The sequence below is a fragment of the Clinocottus analis genome, unplaced genomic scaffold (assembly GCF_023055335.1).
Source record: "Clinocottus analis isolate CAN_PGR_092001 unplaced genomic scaffold, fCliAna1.0.p SCAF_6, whole genome shotgun sequence".
NCBI classification, from domain to species: domain Eukaryota; kingdom Metazoa; phylum Chordata; class Actinopteri; order Perciformes; family Cottidae; genus Clinocottus; species Clinocottus analis.
Window position 1 is genome coordinate 16,697,256 of NW_027176218.1, and position 26,398 is coordinate 16,723,653.

The window sequence follows — 26,398 nt, forward strand, 5'->3', positions numbered from 1 at the left end:
GGGGCTGTGTGTGTGTGCGAGCTTGTGTGAGTAAGCGCTTGTGTGTGTGTGTGTCTTTTTATGAGCTTGTCTGAGTGATTTCCCAGTGAGAGTGCGTTTAACAGCCGGATTCCTCCAGGATGAGTCTGACTGTTTGATAGAAAAGCCCCATGGCGGCCTCCCAGTATCCAGCCTAATGAGCATCAAGTCTAACAGGTGGTCCATCGGAGCGCTGAGAACAAGAGGAATTAGGCTGTTTGCATGTAAGTTGCTTTGTTTTCTACCAGTAGGGCTCGTTTCTGCATCCAAAGAGGACATTTAATTCCAAACACACTCCTTGGATCAGCGATTGGCGCCCTGAGATGCTCAGATGTTTGTGGTGGAAATGAGCAAACTATTTCAGAAAGGCTAGAAGTTAGTCCCAGTTTATTGCCTGGTTTTAGGATGATGACGCTTCATACAATGTCTGACGTTTACCGTGAAAAAGCTGCTCAGTTTTACGACTCTGAACTTATAAAACGGGGGCACAATTGAAACAGCTGGAATGAAAATAGCTGTGATAGTGTTAATTGTTTCCAGTTGCACTTCCCGGTTATGTTATATACACAACGTGGGTTTATTACATACTTTGTGAAAATCATTTGTGTTAGATGTAATTTAGTTTACTTTTAATGGCCATTTACTTACATCCAAAGTGGGATTTCTTACAATTGTGATGTGCTACAACCAGACTAGGTTCCCTTGCTGTTCCCTTTTATTGTGAATGTCACAATAACAAAACAATGTAGGCGTGGCGTTGTTTATCGAGCCATCACTCCGGTCCAGGGTGAAATGTCTCAGCAACCATTTGTTGGATTGCAATGGAGGTTTTGTACAGACATTCCTGTTCCCAGAGGATGAATCCTCATGGTTCATATGAGTGGTTGTAAATGTACCGTCACGCATCTAGTGCGATCAACAGGTCAACATCTGATTTTTCAGTTGTCCGACAAAAATATTTTGGTGTTTCGTGGTAATAAACCATGTTAACATGCCAACACACTAAACTAAGAAGGCAGACTTGGTCAATATTACACCTGCTAAACATCGGCATGGTATCAACGTTGGTGAACATGTTTGCATGCAGATGTTAACCCGAAGTCTTTCATTGATTAATGGATGGACAAACCAACAGGGATCCATCTCAGCTAACATTTACAAACAAGGAAAATAAAAAATAAAAACTTGAACATTAGAAAAAGGTGCTCGCCTCTCTCTCATTACATGTCCATGACTAAAAGGCACAAGACATGAAATGTTATTTTCCACCATGTGACACAGGGCAACATCTGATTTTAATTTGTTTTCTTGCCGAATTAATGAAGTTTCCATTCGGAGTTACAAATCCTGAAAGGAGACGAGAAACATGACAAGAGGTTCAGCTCTACTTCCTGCTGTATTTGCTGCTTTTGGTAAATGTCTGAGTCACGATGAATACTTCTTTATTCTTCACAGTCTTCTCAGTTTACTGATGCAACTGGGTTGTACTTTGTTTTTCCAGCGAGGTCCTCATCTCAAATTACACTCATGACACAGTATTAATTAGGTTTAGTTAGGTTAATTACTAAAATCATACTGCTATCTAATCATAATAGGATCATATTTTATGCTAATTACTCAAAATAAATTCGCTAGAAAAAAACCACGTCATCTGCCGCTGATGCCACTTGTGTTTTTTGACTTCTTTTTGTGCGACTAACAACTTTTCGGTGCACCTCTTTTTTCTTAATTTCAGTTTGCAGCTGTGTTGTAATCCCTCCGCTGGATGACCAATATACGGCATATTGGAAACAAAGCAGCATTGTTTAGCATGACCAGCAAATGTCTCGGGGTTGGTTACGGGGTCTCCTGCCCCCCCCCCCCCCCCCTCTGCTGCTTCGCTGCTGCGGCTGACTTTTAATGGAATCAGATTTAAAAGCTTGTGAATAATTCCTGTGGGGTTTTGGTTTGTAGGTCATTGTGCCATCATGGCGTGCTCCTGGTCTGTCTGAGGGAATATATATGTGTGTGTGTGTGTGTGTGTGTGTGTGTGTGTGTGTGTCGGTGGGGGAGGGGGAGCAAGGCACGGAGGCTTCTCCTGCTTGTCTGGTTGAAGCACCCGAGCTTCTCTCGCCAACGCGGCTGTAGATGGTCACAGAGTGAACTCATCCACCCCCTCGAGCTTCACCCACAAATCCCTTCCTCTGGGCAACAAAGGGATTATGGGAGGGAAAAAAAAAATAGACTAATCTACTTCTGCGAATTTACTTATGCTAAGTGTTTGCCACACAAGCCCTGACATCAGCCTGATCTTTGAAAGCAAAACACATTATTATTTTTCATTTTATCATCCAAAGCTGCACTTTTTTTTTTTTTTTTCCATTCAATGCTTTCTGCGCAGAGGAAAGAACTCCAGCGCTGCATTTCCAATCTGAGGGCCTTTTTGTTTTCTTTATTTGGGATACTTGAGAAGGAGCACTGGGCTTGTAAGGGGCCACCTGCGATAACAAATGACTCCCCCGAGTGTAGGAAACATCCAAAAGCAGCAGTCCGGATGATTTTTTGTCTTGATTTATTAATATACTGCATATGCCTGAGGGCTGTGCCTGAAATATAGCTGAAGGTGTTGCGAGATGAAAAAATACGCCTCTGCAAAGGGCTTCCCAGCCAGTCACATTCAGTAGCACATACCAGAAATGACAGTTTGGTACCTGGACAAATGCTCAGAGAGCAACTTTCACCTCTGAATGGCATCCCCGGCCGGCTCCACTCCAAACATCTTTGATCTCCTCCCTTCGGTTTATATCTGGATGTCGTGTCTTTATCTGCCGGCGAGGTGGGAGTGGAGTGACGGCGAGTGGAGCAGACTGACTGAGGATGAACTTATCACCTCGTCTTCGGGGTGAAGGATTTCACCGCGGCTGGCTCCGTTTCACGTGCTTAAATGTTCCCGTCTCGATGGTGTGATACGGCGTATCTCGGGATAATTCAAACAATCCGGGGAGAAATAAGCCGAGGGATTTTCTGCCGCGAAGGTTTGCACGCTGGAGTGGCCGGAAACCGATAGAGTAAAAGCTTCTTGGCAGTAATCGCGTTATTGCTCCACCTCAGACTTCCCTCGACGTTTGGAAATTAGCCTTTATGTTTGCACAAACTGTACAATGATGTTTCCCCCTCCACATTTGGCTTGGCGAGGAAAGATTGTGTGATATTCTTTGTGGGGCGATATTTATCTTAGAAGGAAGAGCTTTGATTTTGAACCACAGGAAGAACATGTGGGTAGTCTTTGTGTTGCACCGCGCTGGACCGCGTTTGACTCGATCCCAGATGCTGGACCTGGGTGGTCACACCCATCGCGCTGTTGCTCAATGCCTGTCCGCTGCCTCTTGTTTGTTACCCAACTGTTGTCTCTGTTTCCAGGGCCTTGGAGAAAAAAATGCGCCACGCACATCAGAGGCGTTTAACTGGTTGACCAAACCGTTTAACAGGGAAAGCCGCTAAACTCTCGTAGTGATGTTTCCTTTCCAGATGTTCGAGTAATGGTCTCATCAACTCTCACCACCTCCGTTTTTTAACAGTGTGTTCACAATGTGAGCCAGATGGGTTGTTCTCTTCTGAGGGTGGAGCTGGTCCGGCAGCATGGATGTGGGTAGGGCTGCAACAACGAATCCATAAAATCAATCAAATTTGATTATTAAAAAAGAGTCGCCAATGAATTTAATTGGCGATTCGCCGTGTGGCGCGACTACTACGCCACTCAGTAAGTTGCAGAGATGTTTGAGCGAGGAAACACGGCTACCGGTACCGACGGTCATGATGGGGAATGTGAGGTCTTTGGCAAAAAAGACGGAGAAGCTCGGCGCGCTGGGAAAGACTGAGAAGGTCTCCTGTGAGTGTTTCACAAAGGAATACTCTGTTTTATTGTTTTATACAATTGTCTGAATACCATGAATAAGTACTATTTTATCAGTAGAACTATAGCGGATTGATACTGGATTAGAGTCAGCTAGCGATAATTGAAAGTTTAAATACAAAATATTAAAGAAACAATCTTAACACAAATCCCTCTGATTTGAAAAACAATGTAATAAAAGTTACCAAGATACGAACCAAAAGAGACATTTTACAGCGTATAAATAAATTTGTCAGCACTCTCTGGCGGCCCAAATATGCAATGGAGACACCGATTATAAATTGAACCGAGTTTGGCATTTCTTTCTTCAATTTCCAAGGACTTACAGTATTGCCAGACATAGACACCTTTATATATATATATATATATATATATATATATATATATATATATATATATATATATATATATATATATATATATTGGCTTGTATGTAGCAGTCAAGTTCTAAATAGGTAGCATTACTACAACAACTTTTAAACCCATCACAACCTTGTCCTTTTCCCACTTGTCAGGGTAATGTCTTGGTGATTGATATATCACATTGCAACAAAGAGAGCATGAACGTCTGCTGGCTGTTAACGGCTGATGTCCTTCAAAGGTTCAGACGTGGCGACGTTTCTCAGCCCGCCGGGCTTCTCGCGCCAGCTTCACTTTCTCTCTCAGCTCTAAGTAATAAATGGCCCTCTGGTGACTTGTTGATCTTGTTCCTCACAGTGTGAACGCATGGTTAGACCGACTTGTTCATTTTATCACTTTAAAAAAGCTACCATGGGAGCAGCCTGGACCCAACCCCTACCCCTCCCTCCAAAAAAGAAATGTTGCTATTCCAGCTGCGTAACATTAGCTCTCATATTTCACAACAGTGTGACACGCCACTCCGTCCGCGAGCAAAAAGCGCATTCTGCGTCGCCGTTTACTCGACCTTATCGGGGGGGCTGATTTCAAACATGGCCTGTTGCGTGGAAACAAGAGCGCCGTTACGCTTCTCGAGCACATCGCGGCCACTCCCGGGCATCCATCACGGGCTGTGACAAGCTGCAGAGTGCTGTCTGAAGCGTGCGTGTTTATATGGGCCTCGCGTGCTCGCCGCTGACGGATATGTAGTGACAGTTGTGAGATATGGCCTGCTGGACATCCCGGACAGGGCGCTGTGGTGTCTGGTGAGCGGCATCTCTCTGAACCCCGTTCCCATCTGCTGTAAGCAGCGGATAACGCAGTCTAAAGCCTCTTGTGTAAGAGACCTGGTCACTGAAGACGTGGAAGGGAAGGGGGAGGATGACGTAAGTGTCCTCTCGTTCTCCTCTGATCCCTGATCCGGAGCTCTCGGGAGGTCAGCGGAAGCAGAGCCGCTGACCCTAATTCCGTGAGGAAAGATTTCCTGAGAAGAGTCGCCGCCTGCTCCCCGCTCCCTTTTGGCGGCTGACCTGGAAAAGGCGCAAATAATTTTTAAAAAGGCTGACGCAGACGGAGGATGCGTGTTTGTTGAGGCTTCAGACAAAACCCTGAAGGGCCTGAACTGCCTCCCTGGCTTTTTTCGATCCGATGAAGGACGCGGCTCCATCTGTTTCCTGCTGCCGAGGGCTCGCGGCGTTCACATCGGATGAAGACAAACGAACAAACGGAAGGATGAGTCACGGCTCTTTTTCTCATGTTATGACAAGCACTTCTGCTCGAGCGCCTGAGCCTGGAAATATTGGCATGTTTGTTAAATGACTGCGAGGTTGGTCGGGGATCAGGCGTCATTACAAGCGAGCGCGGCGCAAACAGCAGACGGTTCCTCTGACAACATTGGGCTCTCTCGCTGTTTACCAATTCAACCTCGGCACGTTTACTCGGCAAGCTTCCATTGTTCGCTCCGTCAATAAACAAGCCAACTCAAAATGGAAGGACGTAGATGCTCGTCGTGTTCTCCACAGGAAGCCAGTGTCTCCCCTTCATCCACCTCCACACTCAAAGCCATCAGTCTCTTTTCTTTGTGCTGCGTCCTCCTGTCTGTCTTCCTACAGCACCTGTCAACTCCCATTGTCCTCCCCTGAAGACAAGTAAACCCATCCAGGCATGCTCCTGCGACCTTTTTCAATGGCTCTCTTCCAACGAGGCCGGTGCTTTTGTTCCTGGAGCCTTTCTAACCAGGTTTTTGAGGGCAATCAGCAAGGGGGCATCCGTCTTCCCATTGAGGGAGGCGTGGTTTTTCGCCGCTTGCTGCGTGCGATAATGGACCACACATGGTCGTGCTTCAGCGGCTCACCAAGACCCGCGGCCTCGGTGCGTGGGCACAGGCCCCCGGCTCTGAATCCTCTCCCTCCAACCGGCCCATAAAAGCACTCTTCTTCTCAGCCTTTTGTCGGGGGCCCTTTCACTTAGCCGGAGCTCTGCCGGGCTCTTTGTCCTCGTCTCTGGGGCCCCGGTGCCTCAGCGTCCACCCCTTCAGCTTTGTTCACTCCACCTACAATATGCCACCAACAAGTATTCCAGAAATGCAATGAATGCAAGTCTTTCTGTCAGTGTGAATGTGCCTAAGTAAAGACAGCGAACGGGGTTTTTTTTTTAATTTAATTTTGCTCGGGAGGTTTTGCTGTCGATTTGGGTAATTTATTGAGCTGATGATGTGGATAAATTCTTTGGGGCGGAAAAAAAACATCATCCTTGCATTCTTTCCCTATTCCGCTATTGTTAGAGGAAATGAAACACAATTCTTGCTTTTAAGGAGTTAATGAATTAAAAATGTTTACTTAGCGAGGAGTTTGTGGTGGAGTTCCTACAATTAAAAGTGTTATTCGTGAATTAAAGCCTCATATATGGTTTTAATGGCCGACAGCTCTGCGATACAGAGCAGCCCTCGGTCCCCGGCGGTTGAGTTACCTCCATCAGAGACCACGTGAATCCCATTCAGGGCTTTTTTGATCCGACCTGTGGACATATTTATCATACTTGACCAAATTACGGAGCCAAGAAACAGGCGTCAGAAGTCTGGATAGCACACTAAAAACTTAATATATGTCCCTCTGTCTCCACTTCCACCAACATGTCTGACTTTGCATCAATAAATCTTTATATGCAAGGCTTATTAAGTTCCCTTTTTATCTGTAGAGTGGAGGTTTTTGATGTTTGACACACATGTCAGGGAGGTTTCTTTCTTCTTTCTTTCATTATACTGGAGGGCTCGCTAATTTAGAAAACTTCTGTCAAGGCCTGTGGCGATGGTACCACCCTGACACTTTATTAACAAGGGGCATGTCACATGGTAATGATGTAAATTTAATGAAATCCCCATCCTTCTCTGACTAGGATTTCATAGTAACCATTTTAAACTATAAAAAGGATGTCATTTAATATACCTCATGAAATCACTCGGCTCTGGTTTACCATTCGGATGGCATTGATTTGTTGGTGCTGCCATGCGGCTGCGCAGACCTGCAGGACTGAAGCGTAACGTTTAGTTGTTAATGCCGGTCCGTTCCAGTAATAAGTCCTCTGCGCCACATGGTCCTTTGTTGTTTTGCTGCTAACCAAGAATACAGTATGGGGAAACATCAAAGGGAAACCGTTAGCTCTTGGGTAGCCTCACCAGAGGCCTTGAATTATTTTCTATTCCCCTGTTTCACTCATTCAGGTCAGCGTACTGCCTGTAGTATCCGAAAAAGTTATTTCAGTCGAAGCTGTGGAGGTATCACTGGGTTGAAAAGTTTCCATCTGCAGAGCTGGTTTGGATTCTTTTTCATAATATCTATCTGACCCGTGTCAAAATGTTCAGCCGTCTTTACTGAGCGTCATTTTATTGCCACTAACTCTGTAACATCAGGTCTCTGCCGTGCCAAACTTTTACAACCCCTCATCAAAAAAATACGAGCTTCAAAACCTCTGAGGCCAGCGTGCGGGCCCGTACTTCCATATTTGTAGCTGAAAACTTAAACAATGTTTCGCTTCTCGCAGCACGAGCTACATTTGATATGTCCGCGTGCGCTCAGTATTTCATCGCCACCAGGGAGCGTTTCTCAATTTCAACACCAGCCTCTCGGGGAAATATTGCAATTGAGCTACTCACTTCTGGTGTCACGCGACCGTGTTCATTTAGGCCGGCCAGTTAGGAAGGAGGAAACAGGATGCTGTCTGCTTAACAACAGGCCCTGCCCTGAGCGCTCAGGACACAGAAACTATGGATTGCTGTTGTGTGATACCTGCTCTTAGACCGGGAGACTCAACCAAACACATCGATCGCCGCCCGCTTTATCCAATTGATTCTGTTCACTTCATTCCACAGCAATTCGAAGCTGAAGACGCAGCCTCGTCAACATGTATGGTTCATCTGAATATTTGATGTCTGGCATTGTGTGTATTGTACAATGTGGCATTTTGTCAGCCTGAAGTGGAGTTAGGGAATATAATAGTGCTGACTGTTGCGGTGCATGTTGTGTCTTAGTTTTCAGAATTCAATTTAGCTCCACAATGGGAACTGAAGGAAATTGCCTGTGAATGTTATTGACTCAGAGACAGAGATTAGCTTGGAGGAAGTCTTTTGTGGCGCAGTGGCGGTGCTGACAATACAATAGAGAGAAGACATGAAGACACAGGAGGAAACATAACTGTTAATCAAGAAGGTTTTTCCATTTTTGTCCAGTTCAGGGCACAACGACTTATTATTAGATGCAAGTGTTGTGATATTTCCTTCCCTTTGTCATCAGTTGACGTTGAGCAATTTGATATTCTGTTCATCCCGTACATATGTGACGCGTGAGTTTTACATTGGCGGGCAAAGAGTTTACGTGACGTAAAAGCGGAGCTGTGTGTGACGATAGCGAGCGCTTGGTAATGATTCAAACACATGGAATCAACTTCTGTGTTTACTTGTGTTGATTTATGTATTTCAGAGAATTTACACTACTTTTTTTGTTAATGGAAAACTAGGAGAGAAAACCAAAAGTCTGTGAAGGAGCACAGGCACTCGTTACGGTTTTGCGTGCTTCAATGGCCATAAACTCAAATGCGTAAATGAGCTCCTTCACAAATATATATATAAATTTCCACCATGTGGAAGATAAAGCATTTAAGAACACGGAGGAAGCTATTTGGGTTCTTCTTGGGCATGTTTATATTTTAACAAGTCAGTGTCTCACGCATTAGCAGGCGGCGCTGGAGATATTTCGGGTTGTTTCACATCAATAATAGGCTCATCGTTTTTTTCTTTTGTTCAACTGTTCAGAGTTCCACTTCCTCAGTTGCACATTTAAACACTGATTTCCAAGAGCTATCTTAAAGTAAAGGTGATCTTTCATCTCATTTGGTAGCATCCACCCCCTTAAGCCTTGTTTTCCGTTTCCAGTTTAAGTTCAAATAAATGTGAGATTAGCATCGCGCCTTAGCCTGATTTCCTCCCTGTGTACCAGCTCACATTGGCTCTGACTATCTGAGATCAAGCAACAGGTAATGAAGCAGCAACCTCGGTTATCAGAGGTGCATCAGTCCAGTCACAGAAAGACCTCACTGATCCCCGAAGGAGCACCAACCCCCCCCTTCTCCCACTGACTACCACCACACGTGGCTGTCGATGGGGGCCCTCCATCTCTGTGTGCGCAGACTACATGTGTCTTCAATTAAGGCCTGGAACCAGAGCCCAAATGGGAGCGCAAAAAAAGGCCGGGCTGAGAGCCGTGTGAGAACACTGGCCTGTTGTGATAGCATCTAATGAGATCACTCAGAGCTGCATCCTTGAGCGCTGCCATTCATTAATGTAATGATTCTTTGTGTATGCGCGTGCGTCCCAATTCATCCGAGGGAGCTTTCATGCTGTGTTGTGGTTGCTGCCTCCTTGTGAGCAGAGAGAAGCAACCATGAGCCTGCATAAGAGGTTTATGTAGATAGCTAATGACGGTATCGTCTGAGCAAAGGAATCAATTGATCGCTTTCTCCTGGTCTCCAACTGCCTTTCTCCTGTGCTGTTAGTGCCTGTTGCTCTCATACTTGTGTGTTGGATTGATTGATCGCACGGGGCTTTCTTGAAAATGGCCACGCATCGCAACGCCTTCCCAGAGTCCTCTTTGCACTCCGGCAGCGTCTTCGTATTTAAACCGAAGAGCCTTAAAGCTGTGAGGAGAAGTGGGACGAGACCCAGCTGTTTCAAATGCTGCAGATATAAGATGGTCGGGGCACTAAAGATGTCTTCTCCTTTCTGCACCACTGGCATTCTCAAAGGCTCTTCCTGCACTTAAGCCCCCATGCAATAAACATCAGTGAGCGGAGGCCTCTGCGTTGACTTGCCATGATTCAGGCTCATCCTTCAGGGCTGCTGTGCCTCGTAAAGCCCCTCCATGCACAAAGCTCCGGGAAGTGGGATGGCAAAATGTTGGACAGGCGACCCGCTCCCTCATTCGTCCGGCTCGCGCAATCATTTTCCATCCCACTCTTCTGGTCCTCTGGATCCGACGAGGGTCTCGCTGAACCGCCTGATGGGTCAACATCTTCCGAGCCCCAAATCACGACACTTAAACCGGCCCAGAGGTGGGCCAGGGCCGGATGGGTCTTGCATGTACTACATGGCCATGAGCCCAGAAAGGGTGGCCTCCCCTGCATTGAGCTCCTGCTTCATGTGGAAGGGAGGCACTCTAAAAAGGAGAGGAGGAACAAATCAAACACATTTATTACCACATGGCTGAGAAGGTCAGAGCGTGACAAAAGCCCTCCTGTTGTGAGGAGGAGTGCTGTGAAGTGGCCCCCTCCCAACAGAGCCTGGGTGACGGCCGCGGCATTAGACATGGGTCAGGCCGAGGGGAAACACGGAGGTACAACTAGCGAGAGAACAAGGACCTTGTTCTTCATTCTTGTTGAGCCGTGGCGTTCATTTGATAAAAAGCTGTGTGGTTAAATGTTCCACTTAAGTGTTAAAGTGGATGAAAAAGCCTAACGAGACACTAAGAAATTACATTTGTCAATTTGGTGACCATTACGTGACCTTTTTTAAGAAACCCAACAAATAGCAAACGGATAATGAGAACATTTCAGATTGTAAATATAGCGTTGTCTGGTGATCACTTTCAATCAGTTTGGTGGATACTACTCTAATAGCATTTTAGCTTTTCTTAGATTTTTTAATCAGCATTACATTTGTTTTTCCTTGCCTATGTCGGTCTGTGGGTCGGCACGTTCCCCTCTTTTAGTTCAGACTGAGATCAGACAGGTGCTGCATGTGTCAGTGTGTGCAAGTGCACAGCTCCCACGTACACGTCACCTCACTCTGGTGAAAATCTTCTGGTGAAAAGCGCTCACCTCTGACACTTTACCAACGAGGCAGACCACTGAAGATAAAAGCAGTGACAGATGCAAAGACGTAAGAAAAGAGAAGAGTTAGTGCCTGAGTGAGAGAGAGCGCGAGTGGTGTGTGTGTGTGTGTGTGTGTGGGTGTGTGTGTGTGGGTGTGAGAGGCCTACAGGAGTGACCCAGCAGCCCTGCACATGCTGACAGATTTACTGGATACAATAATCGGCGTATATCACCCTGCTGTGCTGTGCACATGCAGCTCCTGTAATTGGCTCTTCCACCTGGAATCGCCCATAAACATCAGACAACTTTACACTTTGACATTGAGGTGATTTGCCCCCGACGCTTTTCTTAACCGGTTTGCTTTAACGTGGGGAGCTGCAATAACAATCTCAAGCATTCTCCAAAATACTTTGGGATTCTTTAGCTTTCCAAATGTTATTGGCGTGTTGGTAAATAGTTTTGATGTCTGGTTGGACGGGAAGTAATCGAAGCAGGCTTCCAGACAGCTTCATCAAACAGAGCAGAGGCCCCGAGGCCTTGGCTTTGGACATCAGAGGTTTGAGCCGGACTCATACGCGCCCCTGGCAACTTCACGCCATGGGATTCAAAGCCGAGCTGCCAGGATTCCTGCCCCGCCAGCGCCGTTGGCTGGATAGAAGTGTGGCTCACTGGTTGGTTGGTTCGCTGGCTTGGCTGGTTAGCTCTCTGGATCAGCATTCATGTCGTGCCCGACTGTGCCCATCCCGCACCGAACAAAAGGCTGATCAGGGATGCTAGACAGCAGGCACGGGCATTCACCGAGCTAAAAACACACGGCCGGCCCCGCTCCAGACTCAGTGTCTCAGTGTCGCAGTGTTTGCTCGTCCACTGTGCCTTGAAATGGGGCGAGTGTGTATGACTGTGCCAGTGGAGCAATGCAAATACCCTCCCCGAGGGGAAGACTTATTGCACTTGGTTGGGGAATGCTGCCGGACGAATCGGACACAGTGTCGCATGTTGCACTCTGAACAAACACTTTCAGTCTTTAGGGTCTTTAGTGAGATTGCCTTTTTGTATGCATTTTCTATGCAGGGTTAGAAAAACAGACACTCTTTGACGAAATGGTTGTGGTTCATGACGTTTTATTGCGATGAAGCGATTTGATCTTGATCGAATAAATGTTTAGCGTTGTGTTCAGCCTGCTTGTTATTTTATTATTTTAATTATGTAATCGTCAGGACACAACTACATTCTTTTGTTTCAGAGACCTCCCTATTCGTTAAGGTCTCACGGTTGGCACTTAAGCCTCACAACATTACACCACATCATACTTTATAAAGATACACATTTAGAAGAAGCAGGTAGAGGAAAACCTGCTGTTGCTCACTATATATACTTCAGCAATGACAAAAGGATGTTGGAGGATATTGAAGGGAAGAATTCTTCCTTTACGTGTACAGAATTAATTTAATGAAGATCCACAATTAATTAATGACCTTTATCCTGAATGTCCATCGCACGGATGTCATCTATCTTTCCTCCCCTGCCTTCCATCAATTACAGTGATGGACGGGAGGCGTCACACAGCCAGGGATAATAGGGGAACAGCCTCTGCTTCGTTTGCTTTCAGGAACAATGGAGAGGATAGCTAAATTTAGTTTTTCTCATACAGTAAATTAATATAGCATTGGTTAGACAGGAAACAAATATAAATGGTATATTGCTCACTCAGCCATTGCAGAACAAGTTATGGGTCAATAAATGAAGACATCCGCCTCAATAGCTAAATAAAATTGTCATACAAAAAGAGTCTATGTTGTGTAAAATAAATATATGCTCTTCATTGCTTCCCTGAGGCCGTTTCTATTTTATTAATAGCTTTCATTATAGGCTTACTAATCACATGTCAAGAGGAAGAAAGCAGCCATTCATTCTTGACAATGGGGATTTTACGGCGGCCTCAGCGGTGGTGTGTTGGCTACAGTGAGCGGCCCCACAACCACTTTCTCTGTTTGTCCTCCTCGGCCTCCCTCATCTTTCATTCACTGCCGGCCCTCTTGTCCGAGCTAAAATACCAAAACATTCAGTGGCACTGTGACACTGGAGTTATTAATCACATTTTAGCCAGAAGATGCAAAAACAGAGTTTTGAATACCAGCCAAAGAAAATTTGGATTTTTTCCCTTCATGTTGAATTGGACCCAGGTGCTTTTTTTCCCTCCCTGGCTGAGCTTCTCAAAATGTTAACGCTTGATTACGTTTTATCTTGTTTGGCGTCCATCGCCAGTGGCTGGTGGGACTCTTCCATATCCTCGAGCTTTAGCAGACTATCAGTAACAAAGTCCCAAAATAGGGATGATTAAAAAAAACAAAAAAAAACTCATCTTTATGCACTTCTCCATCAACCTCTGTATTATTAATAATTGCTGTATTAAAATTAGCTTATTGGGAGTTGGATTGCTTTTTTGACGTCGACTACATTGACAGCAGCCATATTTCCCTTTCATTTCCTAAAAAAAGGCAATACTTTAAGTAGTCCGTTTTTTGTAAAGACATCGTCTTAAATGTATTTCCCTGGTTGTACAACTTTTTCGTAAAGGAAAACACTATATTTATATAAATATATATTCTTAGACATAGGCAAATATCTTTTTTTTTCCTTTATTAGGTACCATAAAGTGCAGTGGAGGTATGCCATTAATGGTCTGCTCGCATGCCCATGGGAAGAAACATTAGACAAAAGAGCTTGCCGGAACCACTGAGCGGACTACCCTGGTGTCTCTGTGGGCAGTCTATAAATACCACTGTGCCTCTTTCAGATATTGAAGCCGGCTGATGACATATTGTTGGCAGACCTTCGATCGTTTTCTCCCGAACTCCCACCAGTTGATTTTCTTTTCATATGCTGTCACGATTGGAAATCGTTATATGGCGTGTGTTGGGAAGGGCTGACTTTCTCCTCAGCGTTTCAATACCCGAACCGGTTAGTCTCATCCCGCAGGTTGGACGTCCTGCCGTTCGCTCCGATGCTTTCGGCCGCACCAAGTGTGTCTCTCGCTTCCAAAACGCCCGGATGCCTTTCCCCTGTGTGATCTGCGGACAGACGCCCTGGCGTATGCATTCTTTGTTGAGAATGGTTTGTCTATTCTTTGGGGCGGGGGGGATTTCCAAAATGTTTTATTCTGATCGTGGCTCCATTTCACTCCCCGCTTCATCTCAGATTCATGGAGTGGTTGTATAGGGGAAAGTCCTGACGACGTGTCCTTGGTTTTTCAATCTCCGTTCCAATATCCAGGCTCATCTCCTGTGTGTGTGTACCCGCTGCACAGACGCCAATCAATCTCCAATTTTAGATCGCTTCTTCGTTCCGTGCCATCCTGTAGTATTTGCATTTCCCTCCACCCTGCCAGTGCGCTCACATTATACGTGAAAGTGTTCCCGGGGTAAAGAGGTTAGCTATTATTTGATTGTTCTCATCTAAGGAGATAAGGAGCTAGCATTTTTCATAGAAATGCCTTTGAACTCCACAAAATGGGTTCAAGGTACGCCCACTCAGTAATTGTTTTACTCTGGCTTTATGATTACATGGTCGACAGATCTGCGTGAGCAATCGTCCCCCATTAGAGGCTCATTTATGCAAATATTGAATTTCATAGCGGAGTAAGAAGAGCAAGGTTTCTTCTTTTGCCGATGTTTTCTTACAACAAAAATAGAATCATCTCATCCTGAACAATGAATTTACGCGTGACAGCTTTTTTTTTTGTGTGTGTGAAGAGAGACAGTAGGAGAAATGGGAGATTTTTCAATGTGCTTTCTTTCTGTAGTGGTGTTCCAGTAAAAGTGATCTGTGTTGTGAAGCATGTGAGAAGAGTTAGTCAGGCCGCGCGATACGAGCAACAGACATGGTGCTGCCTTTTGTTTTCTCTGCACACACTTCTCGGGTCTCTGGGTTCGCCACAGTTATTCCAAATACTGGTACTGTGTCCACTAACTTAGCATCATGATCCTTGCATATGCCACACTGTCTCAACATACGTAAATAAGCTTTTACTTTTTATTATTTTAGACGAGGGCAAAACTTCAGTTTCTGACTCCAACCCCCCCATTTCAGTCCACATTGTGACAGATTGAGATCCAGATAAGTCGTGGAGGAGCAGAGTCCGGCAGCAAGAGCTTGACGATTGAGACAGAAACCTTTTCCTCCGGGGCTCCTCTCTTGTTAGCGGCCACGCGATCCCCCTGTTCCCCTGGGAGTCGGCGTCTACAGGCGCGGTCAGGGGGGGGAGGAATGTGCTGCCGGCTGGGAAAGGATTGCAGTCCACGGAGAGGTCCTCCTCGCCTCCATGGGACCCGGCCAGCCGCAGAAACTCAATCCGCCTCTCCGGCTGGCCTCTTCGCTGGGTCTGGTGACGATGATGATGATGATGATGATGATGGAGACCTGCAGGGGATTAATGATTTGCCATAGATTGGGAAGACGGCCCACGACCGGTTGGACTATGATGCAAATTTGTGTTAATTCAGCTGTGGGTGTTTCCCCCATTCAACCGCTCCGAGCAGTTGTTGCAGGCAGATTAAGAGGTTACACCCCCCCACCCCACCTCCTCCCTCCCCCTTTTCTCCACGTCCCTCCATTCTCCGCTTGTCAACCCCTGGGCGGTGGATGCTCGCCGGCCTCTGTGACATTCAAGCGGGAGACCTCGTGCACGGGGGGCGACTTTGGGAGCCAGGGCTGTAAACGCACAGGGGCTTCTGAGGGAGTGGCACTGGCTCTTTGGTCGGGCGCTTCGCTGCCAGAAAACTCCGGTGTGGTTTCGAGGCAATATATAATGTATCTGCCCTCGCTGGCTCCACCGCGCCGTGCCGTGGAAAAAGAGCACGCTCGTCTCCAAGGCGGCTTTTGAGATGTAATTGAACCATAATGCCTCTTATGTGAGCATCTCGCAGCGCAATGAAGATCTTACTTGACAAATGGGCCAGAGAAAATAACGCGGCATATCTGAGTCATGGAGTGGAGAGTCGGGCTACCGACTCTTAAGCCGGCTGGTGGAGAGCTGGAGCCTCCGTCAGTCTGACTCGAGAAGCGAGAGAAACCCTATCATCTGTGCGCTGACATCCAAGGCATTTCTATTATATCCCGGCTGATTAATTCTCTGCCTCTTCCAACATCCCAAGGCCAGGTAGTGTTTATTTCCCTTGGATCCATCATAAGAGGAGCTATTTCTGCGCACCTTTTTCTGGTCGTGAGAGGTTTCAGTTGCCAAAGTAAAGTGTTATGCTTAAGAACTTCAGAACAGCCGAGGGAGCAGTGATTTACCTCGAATCCACTGCGTTTTATGTTGTTCTTTCTTCTCATTTTCCTCACATTTACATTATTTTACACATATATGAAAAATGTTAAAACATCCTTACGGCCTGCGGTTCCCTCCCACCTTTTTTCTCCCCCCCCTCCCGCCCGTCGAGTGAGTTAATTGTGACTGCCATGAGGACACATTACAACCTGGTGCACTTGGCTTGTTATCACGTGTCATGTCTCATCTGTCACACCTTTAATTACAACGCCTCTGCTCTGCTATTGCCAGCCACCTCGTCTCTGCGGAGGCTCATTCTGCGGCCCTAAAATCATCGGCCCCCAACTTCGTTTAAAGGCCTCCGATCGTGGCAGAAGAGACAGGAAAAGCATTTAAGGACTCGTGTAGGGATAAACGTGCACCCCCCCCCTTCCTTGACCCCTGTTGTCCGTCCCCCTCAGCCACTGACTGACTCACAGCTTGCGGCTGATGTAGCAGCATTAGGTTAGGTCACGTAGGTTCATCCCTGACAGGGAGGAGGTCAAACTGGCCCCTTACTTAGTGGCCATGCCTGCCAAGAAAGCCTGGTAGTACACATTTGTAAATGTTTTTATGGACGCGGCTCTCTTTTTTTTTTGCACCGCTGCTGCTTTGTCCCCCGGACAAACTCCGAGCCGCCATGTCGATCGTCACCACCGAGCACCTTCTCTCCAAGCTGCATTTTGCCAACATGGCGTTCCCCCTATTGCGTGCCCGTTTTTTGTTTGTGGCCGAGGGGCGGGGTGCTCTTGCTTAATCCCCGCCGCAGCCACAGCTCTTCCAGCTGTGGCTGCGGTGGCAAAGCTGCCCAGAGCTTGAAGCCAACCCTCTGATGTTCTGTTAGTGAATGCCACATGACCACACTCTGGGGGCAAAGCTGTGAGCAAATGCAAAGTTTAATTTCACAGCAAATTGTGTTTTCTGCTTAGTCTGCACTGGTGAAGAAATAGCTCCAACGCCTCGGGGAATCAGCCAGTGGAAATACTGTATACCATAAACACTGCATTCACACGGGGCATTTCATTGAGCGTGGCAGGGCGGTGGTGGTCAGGCGGTGAAGCGGTGTCGCAATAATGGAAGAGACATAAATGCAGCAGAGTATCCGAAAGTCCTTTTCTCACCGTTTATTTTTCTGCTCTCCTTCCAGCCGGGCAATCAAGACTAATCAGGATCTACTTCCCGAGACCCCCTGGACAAATATCTTCTACGATGACTTCTGGGGCACCTTACTCACACACAGTGGCAGCCACAAGTCCTACAGGCCCCTCTGCACCCTCTCCTTCCGCCTCAACCATGCTGTGGGTGGGCTGGAGCCCTGGGGTTACCACCTGGTGAACGTGGCCCTCCACGGGGCCGTGACGGGCCTGTTCACCTCCCTCGCTCGCCTGCTGCTGGGAGGAGGCCCGTGGAGCCTGCTCGCCGGCCTCCTCTTCGCCTCCCACCCCATCCACACCGAGGCGGTGGCGGGCGTCGTGGGCCGGGCCGACGAAGGGGCCGCCCTGTTCTTCTTGCTGTCCCTGCTGTGCTACGTGCGCCACTGCCAGCTGCGCGGCCACGCCGGGCCCTGCCGACTCGCGGCCTGGTTCCTGGGCAGCCTGGTCTGCGCCGCGTGCAGCATGCTGTGGAAGGAGCTCGGCGTGACCGTGCTGGCCGTGTCGGCGCTGTACGACGTCTGCGTTTTCCACAAGCTCAAGTTGCGACAGGTCATCATGCTCTTCTATAAGGTAAGCGGTTTGTTCTCGCCTGGTGGCGCTGCTTTTGTCATATCTGTCATCTGACTCTTATCTTGCGTGGATATTCATTAATGAATATGTGTAATCTGGAAAGAATCTCATTGATCATTATCATAATGAAAGTTCGTTATAGTAGTCGGTGGGAGGAAATTTATTGCTTGAATTTAGAAATACAAATATGAATCTGTTCAGCCTCAGGACTAAGTGTAAACCCACATGTACTGTATATGTGTGTGGCGGTTTGTGCCTCCATGTATTGACATTGCACACTGCAAAAGAAAGTAAAAACATTTTCCAAAAGAAAAAGCTGAGATAGCAAAAAGTGTTGGCCATTTAATATTTTCTTGTTGCTCTTAAAGCATTCAGCTTTTAACCCCCAGCAGCTCCTGTCACAAGTATTTACTGTTTGCTGTCTGGTCAATGTGACGTCCACAACTCTCTACTCATCATAACTAATCCAACAAGACGTGTGCACAAACGTGACAAAAGGGCTCCAGAGCAGCAGCGAGAGGGCGGCTCTCCGGCACGCCCCGGCAAAGAACGACACTTTGAGATATGTTGTGTGGCGAGGGAGGAGGGGTGGGGGCAAGGATAGAGGCTGAAACATAAAGAGACACACACACAGGGATGGAAACAAAGAGAGAAAATTGTTTAATTGAAGAGCAAATCTACTCTGTCCCTTTCATTGCTCAGCATATTGTGAATATGAAGAGTGAGGGCCTCTGCTGCCGTCTTCTCCACGCGGTCCTCTCTTGATTTAAGCCTTATCTGACTCCCTGTGTCCTCTGGAGTCGGTCCCATCCATTGCTGCAGGCAGACAGGCCCTCTAATGGTTTGTCAGGCATGGCTAGACTAAAGAGGAAGCCGGGCCAAAAGGGCCGAGGGAGATGATGCCTCATAGCTGACAGTTTTTCAACTTTATGATTGAAAATCCACAAAGCCTGCTGATCCAATTGTTTTTTGGGAAGAAGAAGAAGAAGAAGAAGAAGAAGAAAAAAAAAACGGACTGGCAGATAGTTATATTTCTGGCGTGGAGCGAGCCGAACAGATTTCTTTCATGGCTTGCCATTGTGGTTAACGGAATCGGCAATAAGAGAGGCAACAAGTAAAGCACGATTCAAAAGTCTTTTGAATGTTTCTTGAAGGAAGTTTCTGTTGCTGCAAGTTGCATGTGGAATGGTTAATAATAAGAATAATAATAATAAGAAAAGTCTTTGTCTTAACTGTTTGTTCTGGGAGTATAAAGGGAGAGACATTCACGAGGTAAAGATGTGCGAAACCATTCAAAGCCTTGTTAATAGCCTTGTTAGTTACAGTGGAAAGATGGTGTCTCTCCAAAGGCATTCATTGTAATTCATTGTTAATGAGGAAAAAAGTTCTACGTGGACCTTCACAAAACCCCTGAACGAGGCATTTTAACATTTTATTCATTTAAACAAAATGAATAAAATGAAGCGTACAGGCTATACGTACAGGTATATTTCCATCACTGCAAACTACAACCTTCCAACATCTATGTTTGCACCCTCAAAGAAAGTGTGGGGTGAATTGCCCACAATAGCTGGTGCAATGACCAAGTTAAACTAAGACACGAGAGTTCAGGGAAGAAGAGTCTCACAATGGGTTACTGCACCTTGCTTTGAGAAGACAAATAAGTAACTGCGTGGGTTTTGGAAACCCTCTGCAAAGCAACTAACTGTTTTTCATTCTGTCGAGAGCCCGCTGTATATGGCTCCTTTTTTAAACATGTCTGTGATATAAGCTGCCAAGTGTCTTTATCCTAGTGTGTCATTTAGTCGCACCACAGACAACACAAAAAGGAAGCACAAACAGAGAGCTGTCATCATCATGTCAATCATGTTGACTTGGGAGGTTTCTTGTCGGCCTGCAGTGTGATGGCGCTCTCTGAGCGTGTATTCGCATGTTCGAGCGGCGAGGCCTGATCTGTTATCCTTCAACAGTGTGCACATTCGTCTCCCTTTGTCTCTGTTGAGGGAGGCAGTCACTTTGACTGATGATAAGCGTAGGGAGTGTATTCCTTGAGGGCGCGTTGAGCCTTCGGCCGTCTGCCTGAGCGCTCGTTTTGCACAGAGCTGAAAACGATCACGGGGAAACATGAATGCAGTTCAGTTTCGGGTTCGAGATCCGCCAGGTAGTGAAAACGTGGTCATCCAAACTGTGGTTCGTGAACGGGTAAGCAGCATTAAGAGGGAGACGCATACACGCTTATACAATCTGTCACCATGTCCAGCCGTTTCTTTGTTTAAATACATAAAACCCATAATTCAGCCGGACTAATGAGCCCGCCTCGGTGCGTGACTGGCGGGCCACAGTGGGCCGGCGCTGCGTTTTATCACCGAGCTCTCCACTCAGCCGCAGTCATTTGACATTTAACGTTGGAAACGGTGAAATGGGGGGCCTGCTTATCTGATCGTGGCGCACAGTCAATTACATTAGAGTTTTATATCTGCTGCAAATCTCCCGTTGTGTCATTACGGCTTCTGTGTGCGGTTTGAAGGTTGTAGGCGGTCGAGACTGAAAGCTTCACTGCAATTCCATGTAGGCTCATAACTCATTTCATCACGACTTTAAGTGTAGGCTCTCTGCATGCAAATCAGAGGGAAGAGGCAATGCTCGGATATTATCTGGGTTTATTGGTGATATGTTGCATCACGGATCTTGGGACATGAAAAGCACCCGCTCCAATTAATCATATGCAAAAAAAAAGATGCTTTTAAAGAACAAAATCAAAGACATAATTGTGTGAAAACATCGTACAAGCTGAATCTGAATGAGGTCTGAATGTGTTGTCGGTGTCAATCGACTATAATTTGTTTGTGTGCTGTGCAAAGTGTGTATGTGTGTCTACTTGCAGGCTTTTGTCTGTGGGTTGCCACCTGAAGGGCTGACATGGATCCAATTCTTCCATTTATCAAACGTAATGATAATATAAAAATTCTAAAACAGGTTAGACAAATGCATGTCAACTTTATATTCTCCAATAGATCACGCAGTGCATTCAGCGTGAAAGCTAATTCAACTTTAAGACTTTTTCTGCCCCGGTTGATGTTAGTGGAACAGGAAAATAATTAAAGAGAGGCGGCGAGAGGGGAAACAACAGGGCCTGGACAGTAATTGAATGAGCTCACGTTGGGTTTACGGGTGGCTCTTTGGCGTCCTCTGACATCCAAACTCTGGGGAAAGCTTTTATGAAGAGATCTGGTGCAACCTTTGCATGCTCCAATAACCTTTTCTAAGAAAAACATTGTGCCCTTTAGGAAAATCCTTGTCACCCATCTTCACTTTCCAACGGTGTTTGATGAATCTATACACAAAAAAACACCTCGTTCATACACAATCTGCCTGCGCTGACTTGCAACTTCACTTTTTAGGACCCATAATCTCATATATACCTTTCAACAATCATGACCCGCTTCCTTCTCCTTGCTCCAGTCATTAGTCTGTACGTGTCGTGTTGAGCCCCCCAGCACATATACAGTGTTGATAACCAGTGCCAGTGTATACAGCTACAGCTTTTCAGTCACTTATTTCTAATACATATGCTGTCTTTAAATGTGGAAAAAAAAGCTTCATTAAATTGTTTACTCAAGCTGACCTTTACAGCGGTGATATTCTCCAGATTAAAGCACTCATGGCCATGTGCTCTTGTGCAGCGAGTCTACGGCATACAAATGTAACACAGTTGGCAATCGCGATGGTGCGGTGTTACCACGATTAATGTGGAAAAATGTGCTCTTTTTATGAGACTGTGCACAGTAATGGGCTCATTTTCAATAAGAGATAGTGAAACACAATTAGAGGTTCTAATTTGGTGTAGGAAGGAATGCTTTTTAATAAGATCCTACAGTGTTTATTTCATGGCACGCTGCAATAAAGTGTCTGTCCTGAGGACGGAGGTGTTCTTTCTTTGTTAGTTTCCCATTAAAATAAATGTTTGGACCATTGAAGGCAGGGTAATTGGCCTGCACACAGGCTCCGGCGATGGGAAAAACAAAACCCGTTTGGTCCTATAAGTCAACATAAACATTTCCATCTACATCTTGAATCCTTTTCTTTGAATGGGCAGCTTTATTTAGTCATGAGTCTCCATTCGTCTTTTGTTTGACAACGCTGCCCACAAAATGCTACACTCCGTGTCCATATTTTTACCCAGAGAGCGAAAATGTGAGTGAGTTCTGGCCCCAGTGCAGACGCACACAGGTGACGTATGACACGCAGTACGCCCAAAGGGGCCGGCACTCCTTAAAGGACCATGACAAGCTCCAACCCTTTGAAAACGCAATGCAGAAATCTGATGCTTTGAAAGGGTGGACTGGACACAGAGGAAGAATCTCCATGATGTAATGTCAATGCTGTCCCTCCATCAGGATCTGCCGAGTTCACAAGGTCTCAGATGTGTCTCCAGAGAAACTTGAGGTGTTCCTTTGTGATCTCTCTTTGTTCACGTCCGCTGCCGCTGGAAAAATGATTTCCAAATCTGGGACGGGACCCAGCTGGCCCTTGGTGAATGTCAAGCTTACACAGTTTATCTTTTCACACCTCCCCTTTTCTGTTCACACTTTGTGTATTAGTGCAAGGTCACTGCTTTCGGCGCGTGTGCATGTACGCGCGCGCGTGTGCGTTATGTGTCTGGAGGGTGAGAGAGCTCAGGTGTCGTGGAGCTGGTGAGGCCGGCGAGGCCAGGACTCACTCGGTGAGGGCAGATGTGAGAAGTGAGTTCCATCAGAACATCTGTACGTGCGCCAGTTTACATTCAAAGGTGTGTGCGTGTGCGAGGGAGATATAGACCCTGCATACGAAATATGACACCCATACATACCCTTGCTGTGTATTAGATGAGGTAGAAGGAAACGCGGCCCAGCCGATGCATTCTTTCCCCAGGCTCCACAGATGCTCCTCCGTGCTCTAATGGCTCCCGTCAGCGTGTGATGGATTGGGCCTGGTGGGCTCAGCTCGTGCCCCCTGCCCTCGCCCACCTGCCTCTCACATGGGGGATACACACCACCGCTCCTGGTTTGGACATGGAAATGTGCGGTGGGACGCATGCATAATGGAATGACATTCGGGTCGCAGATGTTTAGGTTGTACGACTTTCAGGAATAGTAAGCAGTTATTTTAGTGCGAAGAATTGAAATGGGGGAAAACGACTAGCCTGGTGTCTTGTAGCCACCGTTAGCTTAAAAAGAAACCGGCGGAGACTGTCTGGTGATATAACTACAACAAGTTTTTTTTTAAATTCTCCGGTTAACGCACGACTCAAACAAAAGAGAGCTTTAGAGTCACTGGCGTGCAGATGTTGGTACCTTACGGCATGCTAAGCCAAGCTAACCAGCTTCACAGTTAGCACACGTTAGCGTTAGCGTTCATACACGCCGCATGAAAAGTGTGAACAATGTCAAACTACTCCCATAAAATGAGTTTTGAAACTTACTTCATGCCTCTTATTGGGAAGAACAGCGCGTACAGAAGCAGGGTGAGAGTGAAGATATTCCCAACACAGGCGATTGAGCCGGTCTTTCGACCCGTGAACGTCTCCGCTGTGGGGTAAAATGAGGCGAGTGCAACCGCCGTGATCGGAAGTGACTGGAGCTGGGTTCGCTTCAGCCAACCCGTTCATCGTGTATAAGTGAAGCTGACAGGCAGGGTGCCAGCGACAGCCAGCACAGTGACCCTGACTCTGCCTGCTGTGAGCCGACGGAGGCGGAGAGGAAGAGGGAAACATCCCTGAAACAAAGCCCCGTGTCGGCATCGGAAAACAAACGTGAAATACAGCATGAGGCCTGAATATATTTCACGTGGTGCCCTCGCTGGGCTTCTTGCTGAAGATGATTGTATACACCGTTCTTTTTATAGCCGTGTCTGTGGAGCCACAGTGGCATGTTATGGAAGATCTCGGTCCCGGGAAAGGAACGTCCCACAGCAGCGCTGTCCTGCAGCGCTGTCTCAATGGAGACGCGTATAGATTTGCTGGTTTCCTTTTGAATCATTAAGCTCCCATTTCTTCACCCAGAAGTATTACAGCCACTAACAGACCCACGGTGAAGAAAATTACCTTATACTATTTCCTGAAACATGCTTCCAGTGTGTTTTTATTTTTTATTCACATGTTTCTTTCTCTGCACAGTCTTGGTCCACATCGGACCTAAACTCTTCCATAGATATTTAACGTTTCGAGATTTGTAAACAGTTCAGAGCTTCAACACAAGTGAAATATAATGTGGGTCTTTGTTGCAGTTGCCGACCATCGCTCCTATTTATGGTTCCTTTTTTATGGTCTCAACAAATAAACTGACTTCAGTCAGCCAGAACTGCAATACTTGAGACTTCCAGCTTCTGTACCCGTAAAACAACAAGACGACGTTGGCTTCATGTGGACATGTCGTTTTGAAATACATCTATATTTAAGTGTTTCTCTTCTTGCTTCTTCATGTAGTTGTGTTACTTTAATTAGGATTTATTTCAAACAAATACCTGATTTTATACACAGGACAAAATCACAATCACAGCTTTTAGATGTTTTATGAGTTACTGTTATGTCAACAACAAGATGCACATGAAAGCTGGAACAGCCCGAAGCGTATGACAGGTTTATAGAACTCTTGGGAAATCTCTCATGCTTGTTGTTTGTATATTTAGTAAATACAGTAAATATGTCTTTTAGGAATCCTTTTTCAAAACAAACATAACCAGACAGCAAATAAACTATTAACTGCTGGCAGAACCTTCTGGATTGATAAGATAAATGAAATCATTCGTATGTGCAACGGGCAAACGGCCACTTTCAACAAACAAAGGGAACCAAATGCAGGTTCTCTCTTGCGTCATCCCGCCGCGTCCCATATTCGCAGCGGCCCCTGAAGGCAGAGCGGTGCAGTCTATTACCTGAATAGGTTGAGTCCCAGAAGAATCCCCACTTGAGCGCACGGCTACGAAGGACCACTGCGTTTTCCAGCAGAGGTCCTGTCATCGCCGTGGGCGCTCCCAGCTCAGGGGCCGAGAACTGTGGAGGGATGGTCTGAAGTGCGAAAGAGACGCCGCGGAAATGTGTTGAAGAGGAGGGACATTAATGGATGAGGGTCCAAGGGACCAAGAGGAGGAGAGACGGAGAGTCTGCTGCAGATCATTTCCGTGTGATATTCCTCTGTCTGACAGTTAGTCACCAGACTCACTATTTTAGGATGTGCACATGGGGAGGAGATATAAATATCAGCTGGCGCTTTGACTGTTTACAAACATGCATATTAATGAGACGTAGAGGTATATCTTTGCGCAACCGTGAAATCTGTGATTGCTGATATTGCTATGCTACAAATGTTTTTGTTCCAACATTAATTATTTGTTTAGTTGTTGTATATTATTTGTTGAGGTGTGTCACTCCACATGAATCTGTTCTGTTAAGTTCAATGAAATGGTTACATTAAAAAGTCTTGAAAAACATTTGGGGGGAATTTTAGGTTGTTTTTTTTTTTACATAAAAAATGTCATTCAAAGAAGTAAACATAGTAATTCTAGTCCTGTGCTATTCATTTATGTTAGTTTTGGTATTCACGTCATGTTCTTCATCTATGTTCAGGATGCATTCACAAGGAACGCCTCTTTAAATAAAACCTAATAATTAACGAAAAGGAAAGTTGCTGTGACAAAAGTAACATAAAAATAGCTTTAAGAAGACACACATTCAGGACACTGCCCAGGAATTATTACAAATTATCAACCATTTGGATGCGCCTGCCTGGCTGGAACAGCTTGTGCTGTATTTAATGTCTATTTCATCCCCTATATTATCTGGGCATGATGTTCTGATCAAACATGTGCTCCTTCTGGGAGACGAACACAAAGAAGGCACTGTGATTTTTGAATAACAAAGCTGTGAAGTGATTGGTCCGCCTTCGCTCTCGAACTTCTCCATAATTCTCCCCCAGTCAAAATGAGCAATTTGTCTATTTTTTCCTATTTCATTTCTCATTCCATGTCGAGCCATGCACGATTGAGTGCTGCTCTCCAGCTACTTTTCCCCTCATTCCTGCCCCTACAGTGCTGTCTAATTGTTTTCAAATGCCTCCTCGTTTAGCTGCAGAGTTGCAGTTTCTTGTCTTTAAACATGCAGTCGACCGTGTGGACTAAATAGACTCTGGCCCACGCCCAATTATAATTCCTCCTCCGTGTCAC

The 26,398-nt window shown here is 46.2% G+C and overlaps 1 protein-coding gene across 1 annotated transcript in view; it reads left to right on the forward strand.

The window, feature by feature from the left end:
• Positions 1-26,398, forward strand: part of tmtc2b (transmembrane O-mannosyltransferase targeting cadherins 2b) — an 86,130-nt gene that overhangs the window by 21,695 nt on the left and 38,037 nt on the right. Inside the window, exon 2 of the mRNA XM_068603804.1 lies at positions 17,623-18,199. Within this exon, the coding sequence (XP_068459905.1) occupies positions 17,623-18,199 (577 nt within the window). The remainder of the gene's footprint in view (positions 1-17,622; positions 18,200-26,398) is intronic.